Source organism: Oryzias melastigma, linkage group LG15 (assembly GCF_002922805.2).
Source record: "Oryzias melastigma strain HK-1 linkage group LG15, ASM292280v2, whole genome shotgun sequence".
NCBI classification, from domain to species: domain Eukaryota; kingdom Metazoa; phylum Chordata; class Actinopteri; order Beloniformes; family Adrianichthyidae; genus Oryzias; species Oryzias melastigma.
The window spans coordinates 20,309,827-20,331,097 of NC_050526.1; the positions used below are offsets into that span (position 1 = coordinate 20,309,827).

The window sequence follows — 21,271 nt, forward strand, 5'->3', positions numbered from 1 at the left end:
TTACAGATGCATCTGATTGGCTGCCAGTGCTTCATCATTTAAAGCTCTAGCTGCAACATTTGACTGCAACATAATGCGTGCATGAGTCACTACTGCCCTTATGGGTGGATACAGGCTGTCTGCAGGTGAAATATGCGTCCAGTATATTTTCCACGCGAAATATAAAGATCGCAAACTGCATGGTTAGGACTTTTTGGTCGTCCCCAACTCGTCGTTTTTTGGCTGGCTGGCTGTTCCAATTAAATCAAGGCTCCACAAACTCCAGGTCGTAAACTGGTACTGCTCTGGTACCGGGATGTGGACCACACTAGTACTCTAACCTCAACCTGGTACTAGACGCGGGTTTGTACCGGACACAGACCGTACCAGATGCGGATTGTACCGAACTTGTATCAGTAGTGGTTCCGGGCGCGGTACCAGTTCCAGACACGTTACCGAATCTGGACCTGGCTAGAGCTAGGGTACCAGCAGCGTCCTGAGGTCAGGTCTGCGTCCGGTACCGAGTCCAACAAAACGACCGGAGTCCTGCTTTAATTGAAACAGTCAGCATGTCTGAAAACGACGAGTTGGGAAAACCCAAAAAGTGACACGGAGGGGTCCTTAGCCATGCGACAACATGTTACGACTTCAGCATGACAATGTGTATGGTTGTGAGGCAGGCACGATGTGTGGATTTTTCATTTTTTAAACCCCCCAAACCCTGCACACTGTGCAGGGAGCCCGTCAGTGCTGTTCATGTGCATCCTGCCTAGCTGTTAGGAATGAGGAAATTAGACAATCAGATGGTAGTTTATGTGGCCATCCTACAGGCATGTAGACACCCCATTAGTGCAGCATTTTCATACAGTCAGTAAGTAGCAGAAGGTGAGAGTAGCACAGAGTATATGTACAACTTAACAACAACAGGAATTACTCACATGTCATAAGTATGCGTAACTTACAATATCCTTACAAATGTTTCACGATACATACATTTTCTTGAGGTGCATGCAAGCCACCACTGTAAGATGCACCCCCTCTTCTCAATGACCATTACTGAGCCCCAAAAACCTGAAGCACCCGTATGTGTCAACCTCCCATAGTACATGTGATGAGGGCTGAAAGCTTCACCTGACGTCAGTTGTATTTTCTGTCACTTCAAGAATTTGATGCTTCACATCAAGGTTTGTCTTTTGTATTGGTTCCAGTGGTTACACAATACACCTTTACATTTATTTTCTATGCATTAAGTCAATATGTATGGTTTTTTTGCCTGAAGTCATTAATACTTTCGACATCTACGATTACAATACGCCACAGTCTTTGTCTTTCACCCATGTTGTGCAAATCTGTTTCTTAATAAAGGGTATCCTAACAAAAATGTTAAGAATATTACATTCTTTCCAAAGAACGTTTGTAAATGCATCTCCAATATGATCACTTTTAACACATGGGCTTTTCAGAAGAAAATGTAATGTTGATTGAATAGAAACGTCCTGGCACTTAGGATTTCAATAAACTTCATCTGTCTGACCTGACCGTAGATGGATCATATGTAGTGCGATTTGCTTTTTGACTTTTTTTTTTGCAACATTTAGTGACAAATTGTGCTAAATGCCATGTGTCAAGGTACCATTTTTCCCATCATCATTTGACTGTCAGCGCTATAGACAGAGGAAATGGGATGTGAAAATGAGCATGGTCGATTTTCCTCCAACAATGGTGGTTACGCACATTTTCAGCTGTGAAAGAGACAGAAACAGGACAGACAAAGGCATGAGTGAGGAGCATGTTAAAGGATATTTTACCATGTCCCTTTAGATTTGGCCTGGAGATTGATATCTTCCAGTCAGATGAAGCCCTGATGTGAGTGATCCAGCCACTCCATCATTGTGACATGCTGTTCCTAACTAATGCTTATCCGTGTTGATAGGCACACCCCATGCTACAAGGGCCTCGGCTAACATACGCACCTTCCTTTGCCCCTGTGTCTGTGTGCCTCCCTGTTCTTTTATTTCTATTGCCCTTCTCAATTGTTTTCTGTCACCATGTCATGTCCAATCATTGTTTGGCTGGCCAGGCACTCAGTCGGGCAGGCAGAGAGCAGGAGCCCCAGGTAGAGAACTGCCTAACAGGCGTCAGGATGGGCGCTGAAATGACTGTAATAATGGGCTCTCAGTGTGGGCTTGACTGGCCAGTCAGTTAGCAGGACCAAAATGGAAAGAAATAAGTGTTTGAAGTCTGAAGGGCACAGGAAGTGTGAAACCCAACCCGTGGCACACTGGTGTGGCATGTGCAAGCAGCTGGGTTCGGCAGGTGAAAACCTAGGATTAGTATTGATATGCGTCCCGCTGGAGGTTGACAGGCTGTTTGTGTAAGAGGGTGTCTGGTAGCAGCCGTGCAGTAATTGATGTCTCGATCAAAAGAAAGCTGGAGGACTGAAAGAGTGCAGCGAAAGGGAAAAGCTTTATGATACACCATTGTACGTGTTACTTAAGGACAATACTAAAAGATTCAACTGAATTATCAATGCACCTTTGTATCCATGTGTAAACCTCCAGTGGGGAGAGTTCGCCGGCTATCTACGATTTGACGGAAATTGCAACTGACAAGCAGCGAGATGCCATTCTCTCCACCGGTGCATGAAGTCCATCCTTGTCTGTGTACTTGAGTTTAGTTAACATGACACTTAGCGACTGACATTACTTTAAAGCTAGCAAAACACTGTCATTGTCATGTCATTTATCTTTTGCTTGCCAATTTTCAATGTGCTCCCTGTTGCTCACTGAACGCATGACTGAACACCTCCGACTTTTTCCAGTCAGACAGAGTTCCAATGTCCTCTAAAGTGTTTGTCAACTTCTCAACACGTTTTAAGGGAAGCACCTGATAACGCCGCAGCCGTCCTTTCTGCTATGGCTAGTTGCTTTGCTTCCAACTGTTTTTGTGTTTGTAATTGACCTGATAATGGGGTTCATTATGAAGTCTCTTTCATGCTGTTTTGCCTGATAATTATTATTTAATGTGTTCAGATGGAAAGCATCATTAATTCATTGGCTTCTCCAATGTCAAAGAGATGAACAGTGAAGTTATAACTCTCCAGTGATTAATAGTAGCCTATGCTCTTTTGTTATTGAATCCTGTCCCAGTGATTAAACCTTCATTGAGTGACTCACCAGTCGCTGTTATTAACGGCACCATTAACGAACACAGTAAAACCTCTAATTGCAATTTTCACTTTTTCTTTCTATTTTGGTCAGAGGTTTGAACCACTTATCTGTGGTTTTCTTTTAATTAGAAATCCTGCGGGTAATGAAGAACACAATCGATCAGTGTCAGAGTGTGTGGTGTGCATGGGTGGTGATTTGTGATCTACATGTTGACAGAGAAAATGAGCACTTATGATTACTTGCGTCATTAGTGGCTTCATGTGCCCTCAAGGATAAATGAAATCTAGCAGTAAATAATCAGCTTGTCACGATTGTGCTTAAAGGAGTTGTTTTGTTTTTTCTCCCCCCATACAAGGTAAGTTTTGACTAGATGTTAGTGGATGCCTTTAGAACAAATGCGCTAAAAATCCCCCACCCCAAAAACCATCATCTCCTTATCTCGAGGCTCCAGAGCCTCTGTTACCACTGTTTTCCTAAGGCTGTGTGAAATAAATGTCACTGAAATTAATTTCACTTTTTTTCCCCCCATCAGCCCCTACAATGGTAATCTTGCGCAGTTAAAGTGCATGTGCCTCAAAACTCAATTTCCTTCATGAGTTTAAAGTGCAATGAGTGATAACCAGCGGGCATGTGTTTGGTTGTAACTGTAATGCATGCATCAAATGATCATTTAAGTGTTTGATTATGGTTGTTAAGCGTGTTTACACTTCTTTTCCATATTTAAACCTGATCTGGCTTGTAAATTAGATGTCTTTTAAATGACACTTTTAGGGTTATTTTGTCAGTTAATCACACCCTGCTTTTATCTACAAGACTGCCCTCGAAGCACGTGAAAACATAAAGAATTTGTTATTGTTACTCTCCAAGGAGAATCATTTGACAAAACTCTGCTTGATATTGATCGCGGCTGGTTGAGCCACAATCCAGCATTCCTCCTCTGACAGCCTATCAACCTGTAGTAATAGCAAATCCTTCAACTCTCCATCACCCAAACACACAATCTCCCTATTTTTATTCTTCAGTGGCCCTCGCTTTTTTTTTTTTTTTTTTGTTATTAGCCACATCATACAAAGGTCCTAAACACCTTACCATACATACCTAATTTACCTATCAAGAATCACAAACAAAAGCTATATTCAATGCAAGTGTCATATGAAAAATTGTGTGTACCTGCATCTAGATGTATTTAAATTGAGTCCATTGGCTTGTCGTACTACCTGAACTCTAAGGTGCACTTAAATAAAAAAAAAAAAACAACAATGGGTTGTATAATCCAGAGGGGTTTATATATTGATCCATTCTGGTTGTCTTTACTGATGTTGAAGTGATTTTTAGAGGTCAGATTTTTTTAGTTGCAAACAAGGATGGCAGTTATTGTAAATAAGTGTCAAACTGACTTTTTTTTTTCTCTAATAACGTTGGGAGTTAGTACATTCACAGTAACCTTTGTTTTAGCGATATCAAACTGTTTTCGTGTTTGGATTTACAGGTATTGGGATACGCTAATGAGGCTAATGGTTCTGACGGGGCTAACGTTTAGTAGCATTAGTGTGTTTTCACACGTGTTAGATATAGTTAGCATAGTGTCAGTAATGTTTGGTTTAGTGTTATCAACTTTTTTTGTGTGTGTGTATGTTATGCAAAGAAGGTTATGTGCAACAATATAGTGAATATGCTAACAAGGCTAACGTAGCTAACAAAGCTAACATGTAACAGTTTCAGAATGGGTTTTTCATGTGTTGCTAACAACATTTGCAGTTAGCATACTTATAGCGTTGCAAACAAGGTTGGGGGTTACATGTATTGTGAATACACTAACAAGGCTAACGTAGCTAACATGTAACAGTGTCACAATGTTTTTTTAATATGTTAATGACAAACAACTTTTGGAGTTGGCGTTGCAAAGAAAGGTTGGGAGTTACAGGTATTGTGAAAACACTAACATGACTAACATGTAGCATTTTACAAACAAGTCCCATAATTACTATGAACACAGTCAGTAAAGTTCTACTGACGAATTATCTATGACGTTTTTGTTTTGTTTAATGCGCCTTGTATATGACATAAGTTCGAAAATACACCATTCATTGATAATGCATCTTTTAACCCAGTGCACCCTATAGTGCTGAAAATGCTGTTTGATAAAAATCTATACATCTTTAAAAAATCTTTTTAGGAACTCAATCAAAACGACAGGTTTTTATTTTTTACAGTCACTCATTCTTGACATGCAGGAGTACTACTTGTGTTGGAGGCTGTATAATCCCCTTCTTGTCTTCCCATCCCTCCTTCCTTTGCTCCCCCTCTCTGCCTTCTCCCCAGTCTTTGTCTTGGTGAAAAATGGGATGCTTCTCCCCGATAGCTCGTGTAAATGTGGAGAGTATAAATGGCTAATGAATTACAGATGAACATTGACGCAAATTAATCTTCCTGATGTCTCAGGGTTATATGGCAGCTATTTAAAAGTTTAATCAATACGCCGAAGTTGAGAACATGCAGGCGCTGCAGTTGTTTGGCCGCAGTAAACCGACAAGAGGGGGACAAAAAATGCATAAACCCTGGGGCATGCATCATTATGACAGGTATTTATGTTTAATGGACTAAATATTTTTTACTGGTGAAGGTCAAATGTCATCCTAATTTTTTCTTTTTAAGTTGCAAACAGAGCAAGTGTCTGAGACGATTGACATCCCAGCGGTTAACATGCAACTAATGGACGAGGCAGTCTATGAGAACAGATTGAGTAAAGAATGATTCAGTTACAGTTTATCACATCACACTTTCATGGTTTTCTTGAGAAATTCACATCATAAAAATGATAATGAGATAAACCCCATGCTGATGCCACCAATATGGCGACATTATGTTGTCTCCTCCTATCTTGTCAGTTAAATTTCTCACTATAGATTTCTCTTTATCTTCTTGATCCTTCTCAGGGCCATTTCATGAAAATGAATTTGGTATGAGTGTGATAGCAACAAAAGTGACATTTGATTTAGAACTTTAGCAAAAATACAAGATACTTTTTTTGAGGAGTACCGGGCAAAGGGAGTTGACGCCTTAACCACCAACTTCATAAAGGAAAATTTACTATACACTGTATGTTGAGAACAAAGTCTAAATTTATACTCAAAACATTTAATTTACTTTCTGTCCGGAACGAAGTTGTGTGTAGGACCTAAATGCCAGATCTGGTCAATTTCACAAAAGTAATTAACTCTAACACCAGAGATGTCAGTGTCAACACCTAACCCATGGTCTTTGACTATTTATGTGATCAATATGAATCAGCTGAGAAAAGTGGATTTTCATATTAGCTTTGCACCAATATGCAACACGTTACGGACATAAAATGTTGCGTAACATCCCAAAGTAGCTTTTCTATGAAAAATCAGCTGATTAACGTTACTTGTGTAAAAACTTCACGACGAAGTGTTGTTTACCACTGCAAGGTTACTTATCTCCATTCAGAATTAATGGGAATAACATTAATTGCTTAAATAGTTTAAGACTTACACTTGTCAAAAAAACGTCAACACTGCATATAAGGCGGAATCTGAATTCTTCCCCTACGGCTTCTCGTTACCCCCCAAATGGAGAGTTATGGGAAACAAAATTCAAATTCGGACATTTAAAAAAACAACATTTCCACTAAAGTTTTAAATGTCTCTACAATTGGAAGGGTAGGGGGGAGCTGTAGATGTTGGGAAGAATTCGGATTTAGTCTAAAGCTCCAGATTAAACGGTTAATAAACTTAAAACATTATTCCAAGCAAAACATTGAAAAGATTTCTATTTTATACCCTAACTTAGCTTAGCTTAATCATGTTTTAAATGCATTAATAATAAAGTGGCAATAGGGTTAAAAGGGGGTGATGACAGAAGGAGCTAAGATGAACCAATAAAAAGACCTGGACTGAACTACAATAGGGACTAGTTGATAGAAAGCCATTGGGTTTTATCCATCAAATATAATGTGAACCCATAAGCAAAAATAACACAAAATACAAACTTTAAGGGCCAATTAGTGTAATGTTTGGCTTATGATCCACTCCAAGCTTTACTGTGATTTGGATATTTTCTATACATGGATGCTTTTCTATGTGTTAAACACTCATAATAACAGTTTTATTGTTATTTCTGTTACCATCCCAGTGCCTAAAACAGGTCATTTTTGACCACCTGTCAACAGCAATGAGTGTTATCCCTAGGAACCCAAGTATGTCCACAACCAAACACCCTCTGTATGTTAAAACAAACCAAAGCTAACATTTAGAGATCAATACTGTTAGAACGGCAGTGACAGTCAGTGCATCCATGATACAATCTGATCCTATAAACATGAAAATAACCCCTCATAGGTGGTGTGCTGTGATCTGTGCATTTTTATGCTCCCGATATTTTGATGCAAATGTCACATATTTGACATAAATTTTCTTGCGTTTCTTCTCCAGCAGGTGTTAACTTTCAGTGAAGAAAAAGCAAAGTTGTATCACTTGTACAACACAATCAATGAGGCACATGTCCAGGTTATTTTTAAAGTAATAAATCAAGCTTTCTTTGCTATTGATTGTCTATTTTTTTAAACCTAACTTTAATTATAAAACATTAAAGCACTCTGTTTTCACTGCCAAATAACTCACACGATGACAGAAAATCAAAACCAAAAGTTGGGTTGATCAGCTGGCAAGAAAAAAAAACAACTTTCCATACAACAGCACCAAAACCCCTGCTGAAGTGAGGTGGTCTCTGACATTTTTTTTGCAATTAACATTAGTTGGAGCATTTGCAAACTAACTTAAAATGCTGCTAAGAACTGAGATGTTTTCTACCAAGAGCAATTATTTATTATACCCACAGCCAAAGTGGACAAATAGTAACAACCTTTTTGCTGTTTAGTCTTTACAAGCATGGATATAAAAAATAAAGTTAAATGTAAATTTTTTACTTTTTTAAATAGGACATCAAGTAATAACTGAATAGCTTCCTGTAATTAAGAATTCTTAAAACCATATGCAAAGAAAGTTTTAGAAAAAAAAACACAAATAAAAATGTGATTTTGATGGAAAATCTTTAGGTCCAAAAGTTGTAAAATAGTCAATTATAAAATGCAAGGAAAGACAGAAAAATTTGAGTGAAAAAATCACTAAGCTCTAATTAAGAAAACGTTGATCATTAGTTGATGCTTAAAATATGAGATGGGTCAAAATTATAAATTAACATTAGATTTCACTGCAATGTATGTATATTAGGGCCGGGAATCGATGAAAAAAAATTAAGTAATTAATCGCAAACCTGGAAAAATAATTCCGATTAATCGCTATAATTTTTTTTTCTCAGTATTTGCCAATCATTTATTATCTGCGAATGATCACAATATGAAACTATACATTTAGAACATTTATTTTTAATTCGTGTTGTCAATCGATTACAAAAAAAAATCTGATTATTGGCACTTTTGTGTTGTGATTAATCGCAATTAATCATAGTGTTTCACCAGGTAAAATTTATTTGTACAATATGGAACTGGACCATTGATCAAATAATCTGCTTGAAAAAGTGATCTAAATCTCAAAAATAGTCGGAATTAAGTATTAAAAACTGATTGAAAATGTATTTATTTTATAAGTGACCATGGTATAAGCGGATGCCGTGGAAGCCTGAACCGCCGAGTTAAAGTGAAGTACTGTTATTTCACTTAATTTGCGTTAATACATATTAACGCGTTAATTGTTTTGTATTAATCACGCCTTTTAACAGCCCTAATGTACATATATATTTGTTTAATGCTTTAAAAGTTGCTATTGTAGCAGCAGTAATTTTATGCTAACATTATCTATATGTTTTTCAAAGAACTGTCAGACTGATAGAGTGGAATTTAAAAGAAGAAGTGGAAAAACAGTAACCAGAAGACAAAACATAATTTAATACAAGTCTAAAATGACAAAAAAAAAGAAAAATGTGAAGACTAAGAGTAGAACCAGCTGAGGCCAAAGAAGAGAATAGCTGCGGAGGGCAAATCAGACAAAAACCTGATCCAAAGATAATGAATTTATACCATGAAAAGATAACCTTGATCCAGCTACATCCGTTGAATATGTCTTTCTTTGACATAGTGATGACCCTTGAAATAAGTCAAGCTGGATTTAAGCAGGGAACAATCATTAAATCTGCTCCATCACCCTTCCTCTCTGATTCCCCATGAACATTTCCTTCTAAGTGTGCACTGGTTTAATGTTGGGTTTTGAAGCATGCCTTGATTTTGTGTAATTTAGAAAACAAGCTAGTTGTGTGTTCTCAGTGGCTTTCATAAAAAAAAAAAAATAAAAAAAAGAAATATCAGAAATACTTGAAACACAGTAGTCACGTCATCAAAATGCAGTCCATGAAAGATAAAGTCTTAATGGTAGCATTTTTATTTCATCAGGGGTCATCTTTTTAATCAGAAAGGCAGGAACAAATCATGAAAACAGTGAAAAAACTTCTGTAAAAATAAAGAAAAGTATAAAGACGCGTATGTACAGAACAAAGACAGGGTAATAAGAGATGAAGCCTAAAGGGCAAAATGGTAAATGGTGTATACTTGTATAGTGCTTTTCTACTTTCTTAGAAGGCCCAAAGCTCTGACGGCTGATGGGGGCTCTGTTGTCGAACACTAGAGCCAGTCTATAACCACTAGAGTCAAAGTGGGGGTTAGTGTCTTGCCCAAAGACGCTTCAACACAAGGGAGGCCAAGGCGGGAACTGAACCTGGAATCTTACGCCTCGCCCTCCCCAATAAGGACTCCGGTATCATTGTTGAGTGGAGGGCACCAAGGGCCACATTTATGCTTGTACTAACGTTTTCTGATAAACTAGAAGATAACAATCAGATTAATAAGCAGTGCGAAGAGTAGGGATATTTGGAAAGCATGAAGCAATGCTAGCTCTGGAATTTCCCTTTTCTGTGTTCTTCTCACCCTAAAGCAGACCTGGAACTGAGCACCTAATACAATCACCTCCTTTATTGGTTATAGACTAATACTGAAATCTTAGTCTTCTTCACCAACGGTGTCCTTGTGCTCATTGACAATATCAACAAAATGTCCCTTTGTGGGGAATTCAAGTTTATAAAATAAAGCAAATAAGTTTTAAATCAGTGGAAAAAAAGGAAACCCTGTCAAAGTTCACTTCTAGTAAAATGCCAACAGGAAGCTCTCCCCTGCACCATCTTTTCTATTTTATTTCATGTAAAGAAGCAACCTAATTCTCTCCTTGCTAAAGATAACTCAAACAGAAGGAGTAACATTAGATTTTGCAGATACCTGTCACTTTCAGGTCAGGTAGCAGAACTATAAAGGCCAGTTCATGCTGTCTGCATGTGCCCACAAGGGTAAGAGTGACCTTAATATTGTAATATTCCCTATGAAGTATGGAAGGGGTAGTGTACACTGGAAAATAGATAAAAGTTAGTTCTGATTAAACTGTGCATTGTGCTTGTAAGACTATGGGGGAAATTTGGGTTCAAATGTATGGTTTGATTGGTTTTAAAAAGCACAAAGTAGGAGTGTAAGGTGGGGTCTATTGTAGGGTCACTTTATATTACTACAATCCAACCAGATCAATCTATCCAATGAAAATTGTTAATCAATCTACACGATTATAAAATAATTTCAAAATAAAATAAATTGATCATAATCGAAGTTGGATTTTAGATCAGTGAATTGAATCATTCAAAATGAACCAATATATAACTATGAATCATATCATCTATCACAAATCATGATATGAATTGTATTGTATTGTTAACATGAACTGTTACACCCCTAATTAAAATTCAATCCTGGATGACTCTATGGCTCGAAATCACGAGTTTACAAAATTTAAGAACTCTGAGCCCAAGAAATCCTTTTTATAGAACCAGGGGTCTGCAACCTGCGGCTCCAGATCCACATGTGGCTCTTTTATCTCTACATGGTGGCTCTTGGCCAAACATAGAATAAGTCAGGGAGACTGCTGACCCAGCCATGTCGACCGTTGGAGTCAGCAGCTTCCTGCTAATGGCTGGCTAACCAAAACTACCTAATGAAAACAAATAAACAAAGCCCACAAACTGAGACTACCAACCCCAAACTAAAATAACAAAAGCCAGCAGTGTAAGACTGCTGAGGACAAAGAGGAGAAAAAGAACAAAAATAAATAAATAAATAAAAGAAAAATAAAATAGCAATTTTTTAAAGTAAGAATTACTTAATTAGCATTTATTTAATTTAGATTAGTTACATTTATAAATTGAGTGATAAAACGCTACCTCCAGAATGAACAGATTTTATATGCAAAGCAAAACTTTGGTAAAAAAATTAGATCTTTTAAAAGTTAAACGAACATATTATTTTATGCTGCGCAACATTGGTTACTAGATCCACTGAGATGATCCTGTTTGGCACAGAACATCTTTTATTTTGAAAATAAGTTATTTGAGCTTCTGTCAAATGGAAAAAAAAAAAATCACAAAGCATTTTTTCAAAGATGCTAGGTTATTTTTACATTTTTGCTTTTGTTCGTGCCAAAAAAAGACATAAGTCATGAATGCAAATCCAAATTTCTTAAAGGCTAAAGTAAGACTACGCGGCTCCCTCTAGGTTTTGATCTGTAGAAATCAAACCCAAATGACTCTTTTACTGTTAAAGGTTGCCGACCCCTGTTATAGACTGTTCCTAGGAAATACTGATCATTCATTAACCTTCTAGTGTTTTTTTATTGCTAATATCTGGGCTATTTCCCTAATCTTGGTTCCATCATTGGGGTTATAGTCCACTACGGTTTCTTGTTTCTTTGGCATTTTCCAGTGCTAATTTCTCTCCTAAGTTTATTTCAACAAACAGATTCCAGAAACACATAATAGAGAATAAAAACATATTTTCCTGCAGTTGCTGCTGTTTCTATAATGAAGCGATGTACATATTCTCTTTGTGCTCCATACAACAAGTCACATGATGCCCATTAAGCTCTTGCAGAGAGGGCGCATGCTTTGGGTAATCAGCTCTAAAAACATGACTTGTGATGATGAATCTACACTTCAAGTATCCCCGGGACAAGGATACTAGGAAGTCTTTTAATAAAGACAAAGAATTAGGTTCTACCTCTAAAGGAACAAGAGTTTATGGCACATGCACTACATAGACTTAAGTATTCCTCCACAAGGGACTGATGGAAACATTAGCCTTCCTATCACCTAGTTAATTCATCATTTCAGTGGCAGTTCCCTCTGGTTTTTATTGTGTCCTGTGCTTGTGTGTTTACTGGAAGAGCAAGTTTTGATTCTAGTGGCTTGGGATACACAGAAGATATTGTAGAAATTAGGCGGAACGCCACAGGTATGAGTATCTACCCACATGCTGTTGTTTGAGACAATCTTGCTTTTTTTTGTTCCACCAGTTATCCCATCACTCTCCTGGTTTCTCCTCTAATGAGAGCAAGCTCTCGCTGTGAAGAGAATCCAGTGAACCGAAGCGGCTTGTTTATGAACTGAAAACACTGCCTAATATGCTTAAAGAAAGGACTTCACTTTTGTATACTTTTTAACCTCCGGGGAACCGGATTGATTCTTCAGTCCTGATGTTTTTGTGCCTTTTTTTTCTCTTCAATTGCACATATGTACAGTACGGTCAATCGACATAGTCAATAAATCGATTTGTATTCGTGTGATCCCACCAGATCAATCAGTCTTAGGTTAATTGTCAGTCGAATAGACATATACCATTCAAAATGAAATGTTCAGAATGAATCAACCTTCACAATGAATCGTTTCGTCAACCACAAGTTTTGATATTAATCGAATCGTTATTAAAATGACCTCAGCACCATTGAAGAGCTACAGGTCTCATGTCTTCTGGAAGTTTGTGTTTGGTGCTGGAACATCACGTAATGTAGTCCTTCCAATCCTTTTTGGTCCCCACAGGCTAGTGACAAGCTCAGCAGAGTGTGAAGGCTTCGAGCTCCTTTAGCTTTAGTCCCCTCATCTGTGAAGGTTATCTATTAAAGGCTTTGGTTGCAACCTACAAACATTCCCCCTCTAGGTAATGTCTTATAGGAGCCCTGGTTCTGGTCTGAGCGGGTAATCTCTTTAAGGGCCTGACTTCTGGAGAGAGTTAGTTTCTCGCCGGGTGTGCTGTGAATATGTGAAAGATCCCAGCAACCGTGCGATCAGAGCACTGTGAGATTTTTTTGAGTCCTGTGGTGTCAAGTCCAACTGTGGCACCTATATCCCAAGGCAAATCGCGGCAGCTGGAATTCATCCCTTCCACTCCCAACCTCCTCGTTGTCAGAGCGGCACTCACACACTCTCATGTATCTACCAGGGGAGCAGGCAGGCATGGAGCTGGTCCTGGATTTTATCTGAGGTGACAGCTTCTCACACGCTTGTGTTTGGATCACCTCAAGTAGCTGTGCTATGAGGGGAAATGAGCACTGCTGCACTACAAAGTCCAGATTTAGATTGACTGAGCTTGTCCTCGGGCCTGTGGACTTCTGCTTCTGCCATACTGCTCCTCCGCCTGACAGAACACCCACCACTGCTGCGAGGAGCTGGTGTGTGCGTGTCGCTTTATATGCATATCTGTGCACTGCATGCGAGCACATATATGTGTGCGTGAGACATTGTAGAGCCTACTTTGAAGAGTCAGACAGAGCGGGGAAAGAGAGCGGCGTGTCAGGTTTGGTTAGAATTGAGGGTGGCATCAGAATATGCTTGGCACTAATATGGCACCAGTATCTCTGTCCCCGTCTCTCCCTTCTGTCACTTAGTTGCCATTCTCTTCCCGCTCTTGACAATGTCTCTTTGGAATATGTGATTGGACGATTGGAGCACCCCTCATCCTTCTGCGACGCCGCCTCCCTCATCTGTCTCTCCTTTCCCTCCTCCTGTAGCGCACTTGATGTCTATTTAGAAAAACTGCTGAAAGCTGTATCTGTTCTGCTGTCAGAGGATCATTGACAGCACTAATGCCACTTGTCCTTGCCTCATTTGGCAAGAGGTGACACATAGGTGCAGCCAGGCACATTCATCAAGGGGCGATGCAAGGGGGTGTGACATCAGCATCAGAGCAAACGAACCACAAAATTCTGGGCAGCCCTCTGCTGAGACAGCGCCACCTCTTATTTCACCAAGAACTCCCTTAACCCTTTTAGCTTATAACACGTTCATTGTCTGGGCTTATTATTTTTTTATATATTTACTGTATGTTCATCATATTAAATGATATATGTTGTTGGGTAATTTTAGGTTATGGTATTTCATCATTCTAAAAAATAAACAAAAGCTACAGTAAAAAGAAATAGAAACCATAGTGTACACTGTTGCTTAATGTCCATTTAGCTGGTTTTCTATTTTTTAACTCCAAATAAAATATGTTGGGATAACATACTGTCCTCATCACCGGAACCATTAGATATCTGTTTAGTTGGGCTTCTTTTGAGAAAACATTGGCCATTTTGAGAGGTCCAATGAAAATGTAGCCTTGTTTTCAATGAGTGGTCTGATGTGGTCTGGTCCGGTATTCTGAGCATTTCCATTGTAAAGTGGACCCATTAAACAGTAACGAACCGTAATGGTTGGGGCAGAGCTGCTGATTGGCAGAAAGTGCTGATTACATTAGAAAGCGCTCATATAAGCTAACGTTTCCATCGTTTGTAAGCATTCGGGTTTTTGCAGTTTGAATCTCACCCACAACCTCTTTCAAATAACATTAAATTCCTCTTAGACACAATGCACCAGAAGTAAAGCAAGAAAAAGACGAGCTGCTGGATGACCTCCATTGTTGTTGTTGCTTTTCTAGTGGTCGCACTACAATTACGCGATGACACGCTAGCGGTCTACACCACGCTTGTGCCGTGAAAACAAACTGCTCAGTAGAAACAAGGCTTTATAGTTCTTAGGATCACAAAACAGAGTTATAGCTTTATGAGTAACGGGCATTTAGTCTGATCAGGAACAAAAAGACAAACATTTTGATCTATAAAGTTTGGGATTTGATGTCCAACAAAACAACAGTCACCTAATAGCAACATTTTTCAAAATAATGTTTTAAAGATGATAAAAATCCTGTTTTTTATGTGTTCTTATAGATTTTTCTCAAGATGTATGTGATATAAAGAAAATTAAACTTAAAACTGCATTTCTGCGTATTTTTTTAATCCAAATTTTTGTGAATCAGGAGTGAAAACGCAGTTTGAAAAAGTATGTAGGTGTAAACTAGAAGGTGCTGTGGAACGCCACAACCTCCGTGGATCTACATATTGCTTTTTTAAATATTTGTTAATTTAAATTGTTGTGAATCAGGAACTCCATTTCCATCAGGAGCTCCATCCATTTATACACATATAGATCCATGTACGTCTTCGTTTAGCTCGTCCATGCTGACATTTGGCTTAAAACTGTACGGCTGGATAGCTCCAATGTTGCTCGCCATTTCAGTTGCGATTTTGTAAGGTTGGGAGTGTGGGACAGTCAGCAGGGCGTGTACACAGATGGATGTTGGGAACGGGGGCTGGCTTACTCCACGCCAATCAATGTAACGAACAGATACTGTTGTTTATTTTTAAAGATCAATTTTACTGTAACCTTTTGACCTTTTGTGTTTGCTTTCAAATAAATGCTAAATTAAGCTAATTTTGGAGATGAAGTGGTTAGATGTATATTTTTATCGATAGATATTAAAGGGTTAATTAATCAGCATGTTTAATAAAACTTTAATATTATTGCACCAAGTTTCTAAAGAATCGTATAATTGTTATATTTTTGTGAGCATTGCACAAACCTTACAGATGTCCTAATCTTGTTTTTAGGTGTGTTTGCCAAGTGCCGCTACATCTACTATGGAAAGCACTCAGAGGGCAATAGATTCATCCGAAATGACCAGCTTTGACCGACATCCGCGGCGCTTAAACGATGACGGATGATCATGGAAGAACCCACGGATGCACTGCTCTAATTTATTGTAACCACAAATGATTTGTAAACCTCCTGCTAGGCGAAATGATTTCACTGTCTCCAATAGAAGAGTGGTATTGGTATGTATTACAATGTTCCAGCCTGGGTTCTACAGCGCCCTGTGTCGAGCTACTCCCTGCTTGCCACTCACAGTCAGACATGACACTCCCACTGACATGATTGCCTCTAAGCATCAGCCGCCACACAACCGCAGACACACAACTCACACAACAAGCAAGGACAGTGTCTACCTCCTGTCTCTCATTGTCTCACAGTCAGTCAGCGACAAACAGACCCAGCCAATTGCTTCCTTTTCTTTGACAGCCATGATGGATCACTTGTCCACTACCACCTCTAATCAAGGGTGAAAGGGGTGGCGGTCACACACCTGGGCCCTGACACGGACTCATCTACTTTATTCATCCCCTCTCCTTCCTTCTCTCCCACACACACATACACACATTAAGCTGCTGATTAAAAGCTGATGTTTAACCCCTTCATGCTGTATGTTGCTAATTTGTAGCATAATATTAAATCCAAGTCTTCATTTAATTTAGCATTACCTTAAACAGAAAAAAATTAAAAATGTTTTTTTTTATCCAACTGGAAATTAATCAACCACTTTCTTTGTATAGCACCTTTCATTGTATATGTGTAGAGAACAATGCCTTAACAATAAAAGAAAAAGATATATATAAAAAAAAACAGGTTAAAACTGTGAGAAGTTGCATCTAAAAAAAGTGATTGTACACAAAAAGTAAAAGGATTATTGTAAATATGAACTCAATGAAGAGTTAATGGTTAAAAATAAGAACATATTAACCCATACATACATATCTACATACATCTATAATGTGGTAAGTTTAAAAGTGAAAATATGCTAAATGAAGTAAAATAAATAAAAATCCCTAAAATAAATAAAGTAATGAAACAAATAAGTCAAAAAGACATGTTTTAAATTTGCATTTAAAAATATCCAACGATGCACAAACTCTCAGATAAGTTATTTCAGACGTGAGATCCAAGCAACTGAAAAGAAGCTTCACCATAACAGCAGGTATGGATAAAAGAGCAGTACCTGAGGATTGTTGGGTGGTTTATGCGGTTTAAAAAGATAAGAAGGACAGAGTCCATTAAGGCATTTAAAAACCAAAGGGGGTATTATAAAATCATAAAGTCAGTCATGAAGGGGTTAAGACAGAAATTATCAGAAAAAGGGTTGATTGATTCATTTTTGTTAAATGTATTAACAAAAAAAGTATTAAAAACGTACGCGGTTTGAACGTACCTACCAAAGTTAAGCAGCAACGTGAACCACATACTGTTGTAGGAAACTGACATCAAAAGTCATTTCAGGCATCATAAAAGGAAACAAATGTAATTTTCATCAGTCTACACCTCAATTGGGAAGAAATCTGAATGGTGTAATTTGATGGTTAAATGTGCCAAAAAAGATAGAAGACTATATTATTCCTTATTATAAAGATAAATCTGTTTGAATCAGTCAAATCTAAATAATTGATATTTAAATGTTTCTTTTAAACTAATTTCTTGCCAAGATTACTGGCAGAGTCATCATTTCCTATGAACTACATCTCATTCAAAGTTGTCTGTAGAGTGTTCATTTCTTAATGTGTTTGGAAAAATTGAGCTACTGTATCTGGATTGTAATTTTAAGTCTTTTTCTCTAGTATCATGCATGTATGCTGTAATAAATCATTTTTTGCAATTTTTTCAACTGGTGCACTTAGACAATAAAATATATGTGTGCAGCCTTTAAAGGAAAAACATTCTATAACCAGCATTATTCAGGCTAGCACATACCTAAGGACAGTGACATTGACTTACTGTTGGTGGGATACATGTCTATCAGAGATTTAGGAGAGAAGTTGAGCAAAATATGTGCAAGTTCTGAAGGAAAATGTTGTGCTCACTGGAAATTTGAGGGGGAAAGGAGTTCATTCAGGAGCGTTAACAATCAGTGATAAACCTCAAACACCAAAGCTACCTCACCTAGCACAACAATTTTACTCTGTCTCTTGAAACTATTTTACGCCACCATGATTGAAAAATTGGGACTAAAACTCCCAAAGACCCACTCCAATAAAAATCTAATTTTTAGGTGTTTTTAACATTTTCTGGTGGCATTTTTCTCACGATGGAGGACACAATAATATAATTTTTGAGTATTCTTTAATTCAAATTGTTGCGATTCAAGAACAATACAGGAACAATTTTTCCACTATTTTTTTTTTTTTTAAGCTGGAGCTCCGTGTATGACCCACTGGGCAACTGCATTGCTTCACTAGGTCTTATATGAGCCACTACAAAGTATCGCAATCTGCGTTTTTATAAGTAACTGGCAGCATGCAGTTTCAGTTCGGTACCAATCCCAAGTAAAAGATAAATAATACATGTCTTATAACAACAAAAACCACAAGGCTGACTGAACATTTAACACATCGTGAGATCTTGGTGTTGTTTTGGTCACGGTGTAGAGCTGCTCAAAAAGGCTCAGTGTGCTGTGCTGCCAACTAGTGGTCGGAGGTTTAGGTGGAAAACAAAACTTAAAGATCCTTACAAATAATTAATTATTATGTTGTCAGCATTTTAAATCAATAAAAGTATCACCAAATACTAAATCGCTAAATTGATTATTTTCCCCTAAACCTCAACTAAAAACGACATAATTTATCATTTAAAGACCACTGGAAATGCTTTGAAAATAGACAAAAGGTGATTGGAGTGGGACTTTAGAAGTTTGTGCATCCAAAGATGTTCTGAAAAGCTACATCAACTAAAATGGAAGAAGTAATTGAGTTACCCACCTTTTAAAAGCACCTATTTGTGCATTTTTGTCTTTCACACCATGTAATTAAGTTTATAATCACAGCCTCTCTGATTATTTCCTGCCAACACAAGAAATGTATTTGATTTCTCCTCACTTTTCCTGTTTTATTGTTTTCTTTCTGTTCAAAATCATTAAGCTTTTCAAGGCAACCCTCCAGTTTATGATTTTACAAGAGCAAACGATGTTTAACAGCTGATCTCAGGTAAAATTGCATTTGCTGGATGTGATTAAAGGCTTGAACTAACAGGTGTCTTGTCACTTCGATAATGAGCTTATTGAGCGTCCACACCGGCTTCTTCAGCACTTTGCTTTATTGCCTAATGATGAAACGTCCATCACATTAATATTTTTTCCCCCATAAAGCCCATGGAGATAATCAACATTTATCAGCTCGGTGTTACTCATTATTACAACTGCCAGTGTGGTTAACAACTACATTCTGCAGATGATGAAGACGCGGACGATTAGAAGATGGAAGGAAAAGGTTTGTTGTCTTTGGGGCTTGAATGAAAATGTTTGAGTGTCACTCATCCACAGGCAAATAAAGGTCAAAGATAGCCTGATGCCATGTTTGTTCACTCTGTCTATTTCTTATTTTATTACCCTAAACATTTGTTCTAGTTGGCAAGCTTCTGTGAATGTGTGTGTGAGATGGAGTCATCGCTTGCATACACACATTTACACTTCTCAGAGCTTCCTACAGGACTGTATGACCATATTCCAGATGACATACCGCTCAGGAGCCTGGTCACTAGTGCTGGCGTTTCAAAATGACAAGGTTTATTTGTCTGTGTTTTGATATGCTCAGAGGAATCTGGGGCTGACAGGCAGAGGAGGCAGGAAGAGAGAAGCCACAACAAGTTCCCCCCCGCACGACACAAAATGTCATCCTTCCCCTGGCTGCGGCGCGCGCCCAGCCATCCTGCTGAAAAGAGCAGACATTTAAAACTTTGTGACATGTGTCACAGGCACTGCCATTGAGCCAGTGCCACTGACGGAGCTGGAATTGACAGGCGCCGAGCAACCGGAGCTGGCTGGGGGACACACCCGAGTTTGGTGTGTGTCACTTCCCATCCTCGTCAGGGATGCATCCTAAGCTGCCACACCAACACAGACTGCATTATGTGCTTGGGTGGTGAGTGCCAGAGCGGGCTGGCATATGCTCCGAATGCATCGCCATGCATGGGAGGAGATTAATGGGACGCTCGGTCTCTCCAAGGACAACAGATTAATTAACGGATGAGCCAGATTTCTACCTGTAGGTGATGCCCTCCTTGACCCCTCAGCTCCGTCTCTGCTGCCGCTTCTCGGGAACTTCCCGGCTGAATAAATGGCATGCCACTTCATCACAGCAGATCAGTGACATTCTGCTGCAGCCTGCAGGCTTCACTATTAGCCGCAGTATGAAAATGTGCAGATCTGCCTGCATTCAGACGGTTCAGCATTGAACCATAATGTTGTCTGTCTGTGATTGTAAACTCTGTTCAGAGTCAATGTTTCTGATGACAAGTGATTTCTATGAGACTGACCTAGATTTGGAGTTTTTAACATACTAAAGTAACATCACAATGTAAATAAATGTTAGATCTAAGGCTTATAAAACAACTCGATATGTTTTCTTGGTAAACCTGAATTAGAAATAACATATATATTTATTTTTAATATCATGTTGACCTTTACGGTCAGGTTCAAGGTCACTGAATTTAATATTAGCTATCATTAGGGATAATAACTGGCCAAATGTGTTAGCTTTAAGACAGAAAACTCAAGTTCTGTCACATAATTTGTTTCATTCCTAAACCAAATCGAATTATTTCACAAAATAGGATTAAAGTGGGTGCAGTTGAAAGGTTTAACAATATTTCTGCTGTTTAGTTCCAGAGCTTGAACAATGTCTGATAAAAAAAAAATAATTTAATTTAACTATAATTCAAGTATGAGAAAATGTGTATGAAATAGAAAAATGTTTTTAGATAAAGGGATCATTTCTTATATGCTGGTTTCAGCATTTTTGATCACCTGTAAGTTTTTGGAAAAGTTTTGATACCCAAATAATATGAAGTTGCAGTAGTTTATTTGAATTAATAAATGGAAATGCACAAGTTATATTTTGTGTCACTTAGATACATTTTATGGTTGTAGCAATAAAGCAATTTTTTAGGTCTCACTACGATCGTTTTTTAAAAATATTTTAAACCATTCCTATTGTTTTTTTATTATTATTATATTATTAAATTATTACATTAAATTATTATATATAATATATTATATATTTAGTCAAAAATGTAAAAAATATATTTTT

The 21,271-nt window shown here is 38.0% G+C and overlaps 1 protein-coding gene across 1 annotated transcript in view; it reads left to right on the forward strand.

The window, feature by feature from the left end:
* The window catches only part of lrmda (leucine rich melanocyte differentiation associated), a 247,379-nt gene extending 228,166 nt beyond the window's left edge, over positions 1-19,213 (forward strand). The window contains exon 7 of the mRNA XM_024297434.2: positions 15,974-19,213. Coding sequence (XP_024153202.1) covers positions 15,974-16,053 — 80 coding nt within the window. The 3' untranslated portion in view covers positions 16,054-19,213. The remainder of the gene's footprint in view (positions 1-15,973) is intronic.
* Positions 19,214-21,271: the final 2,058 nt, after the last annotated feature.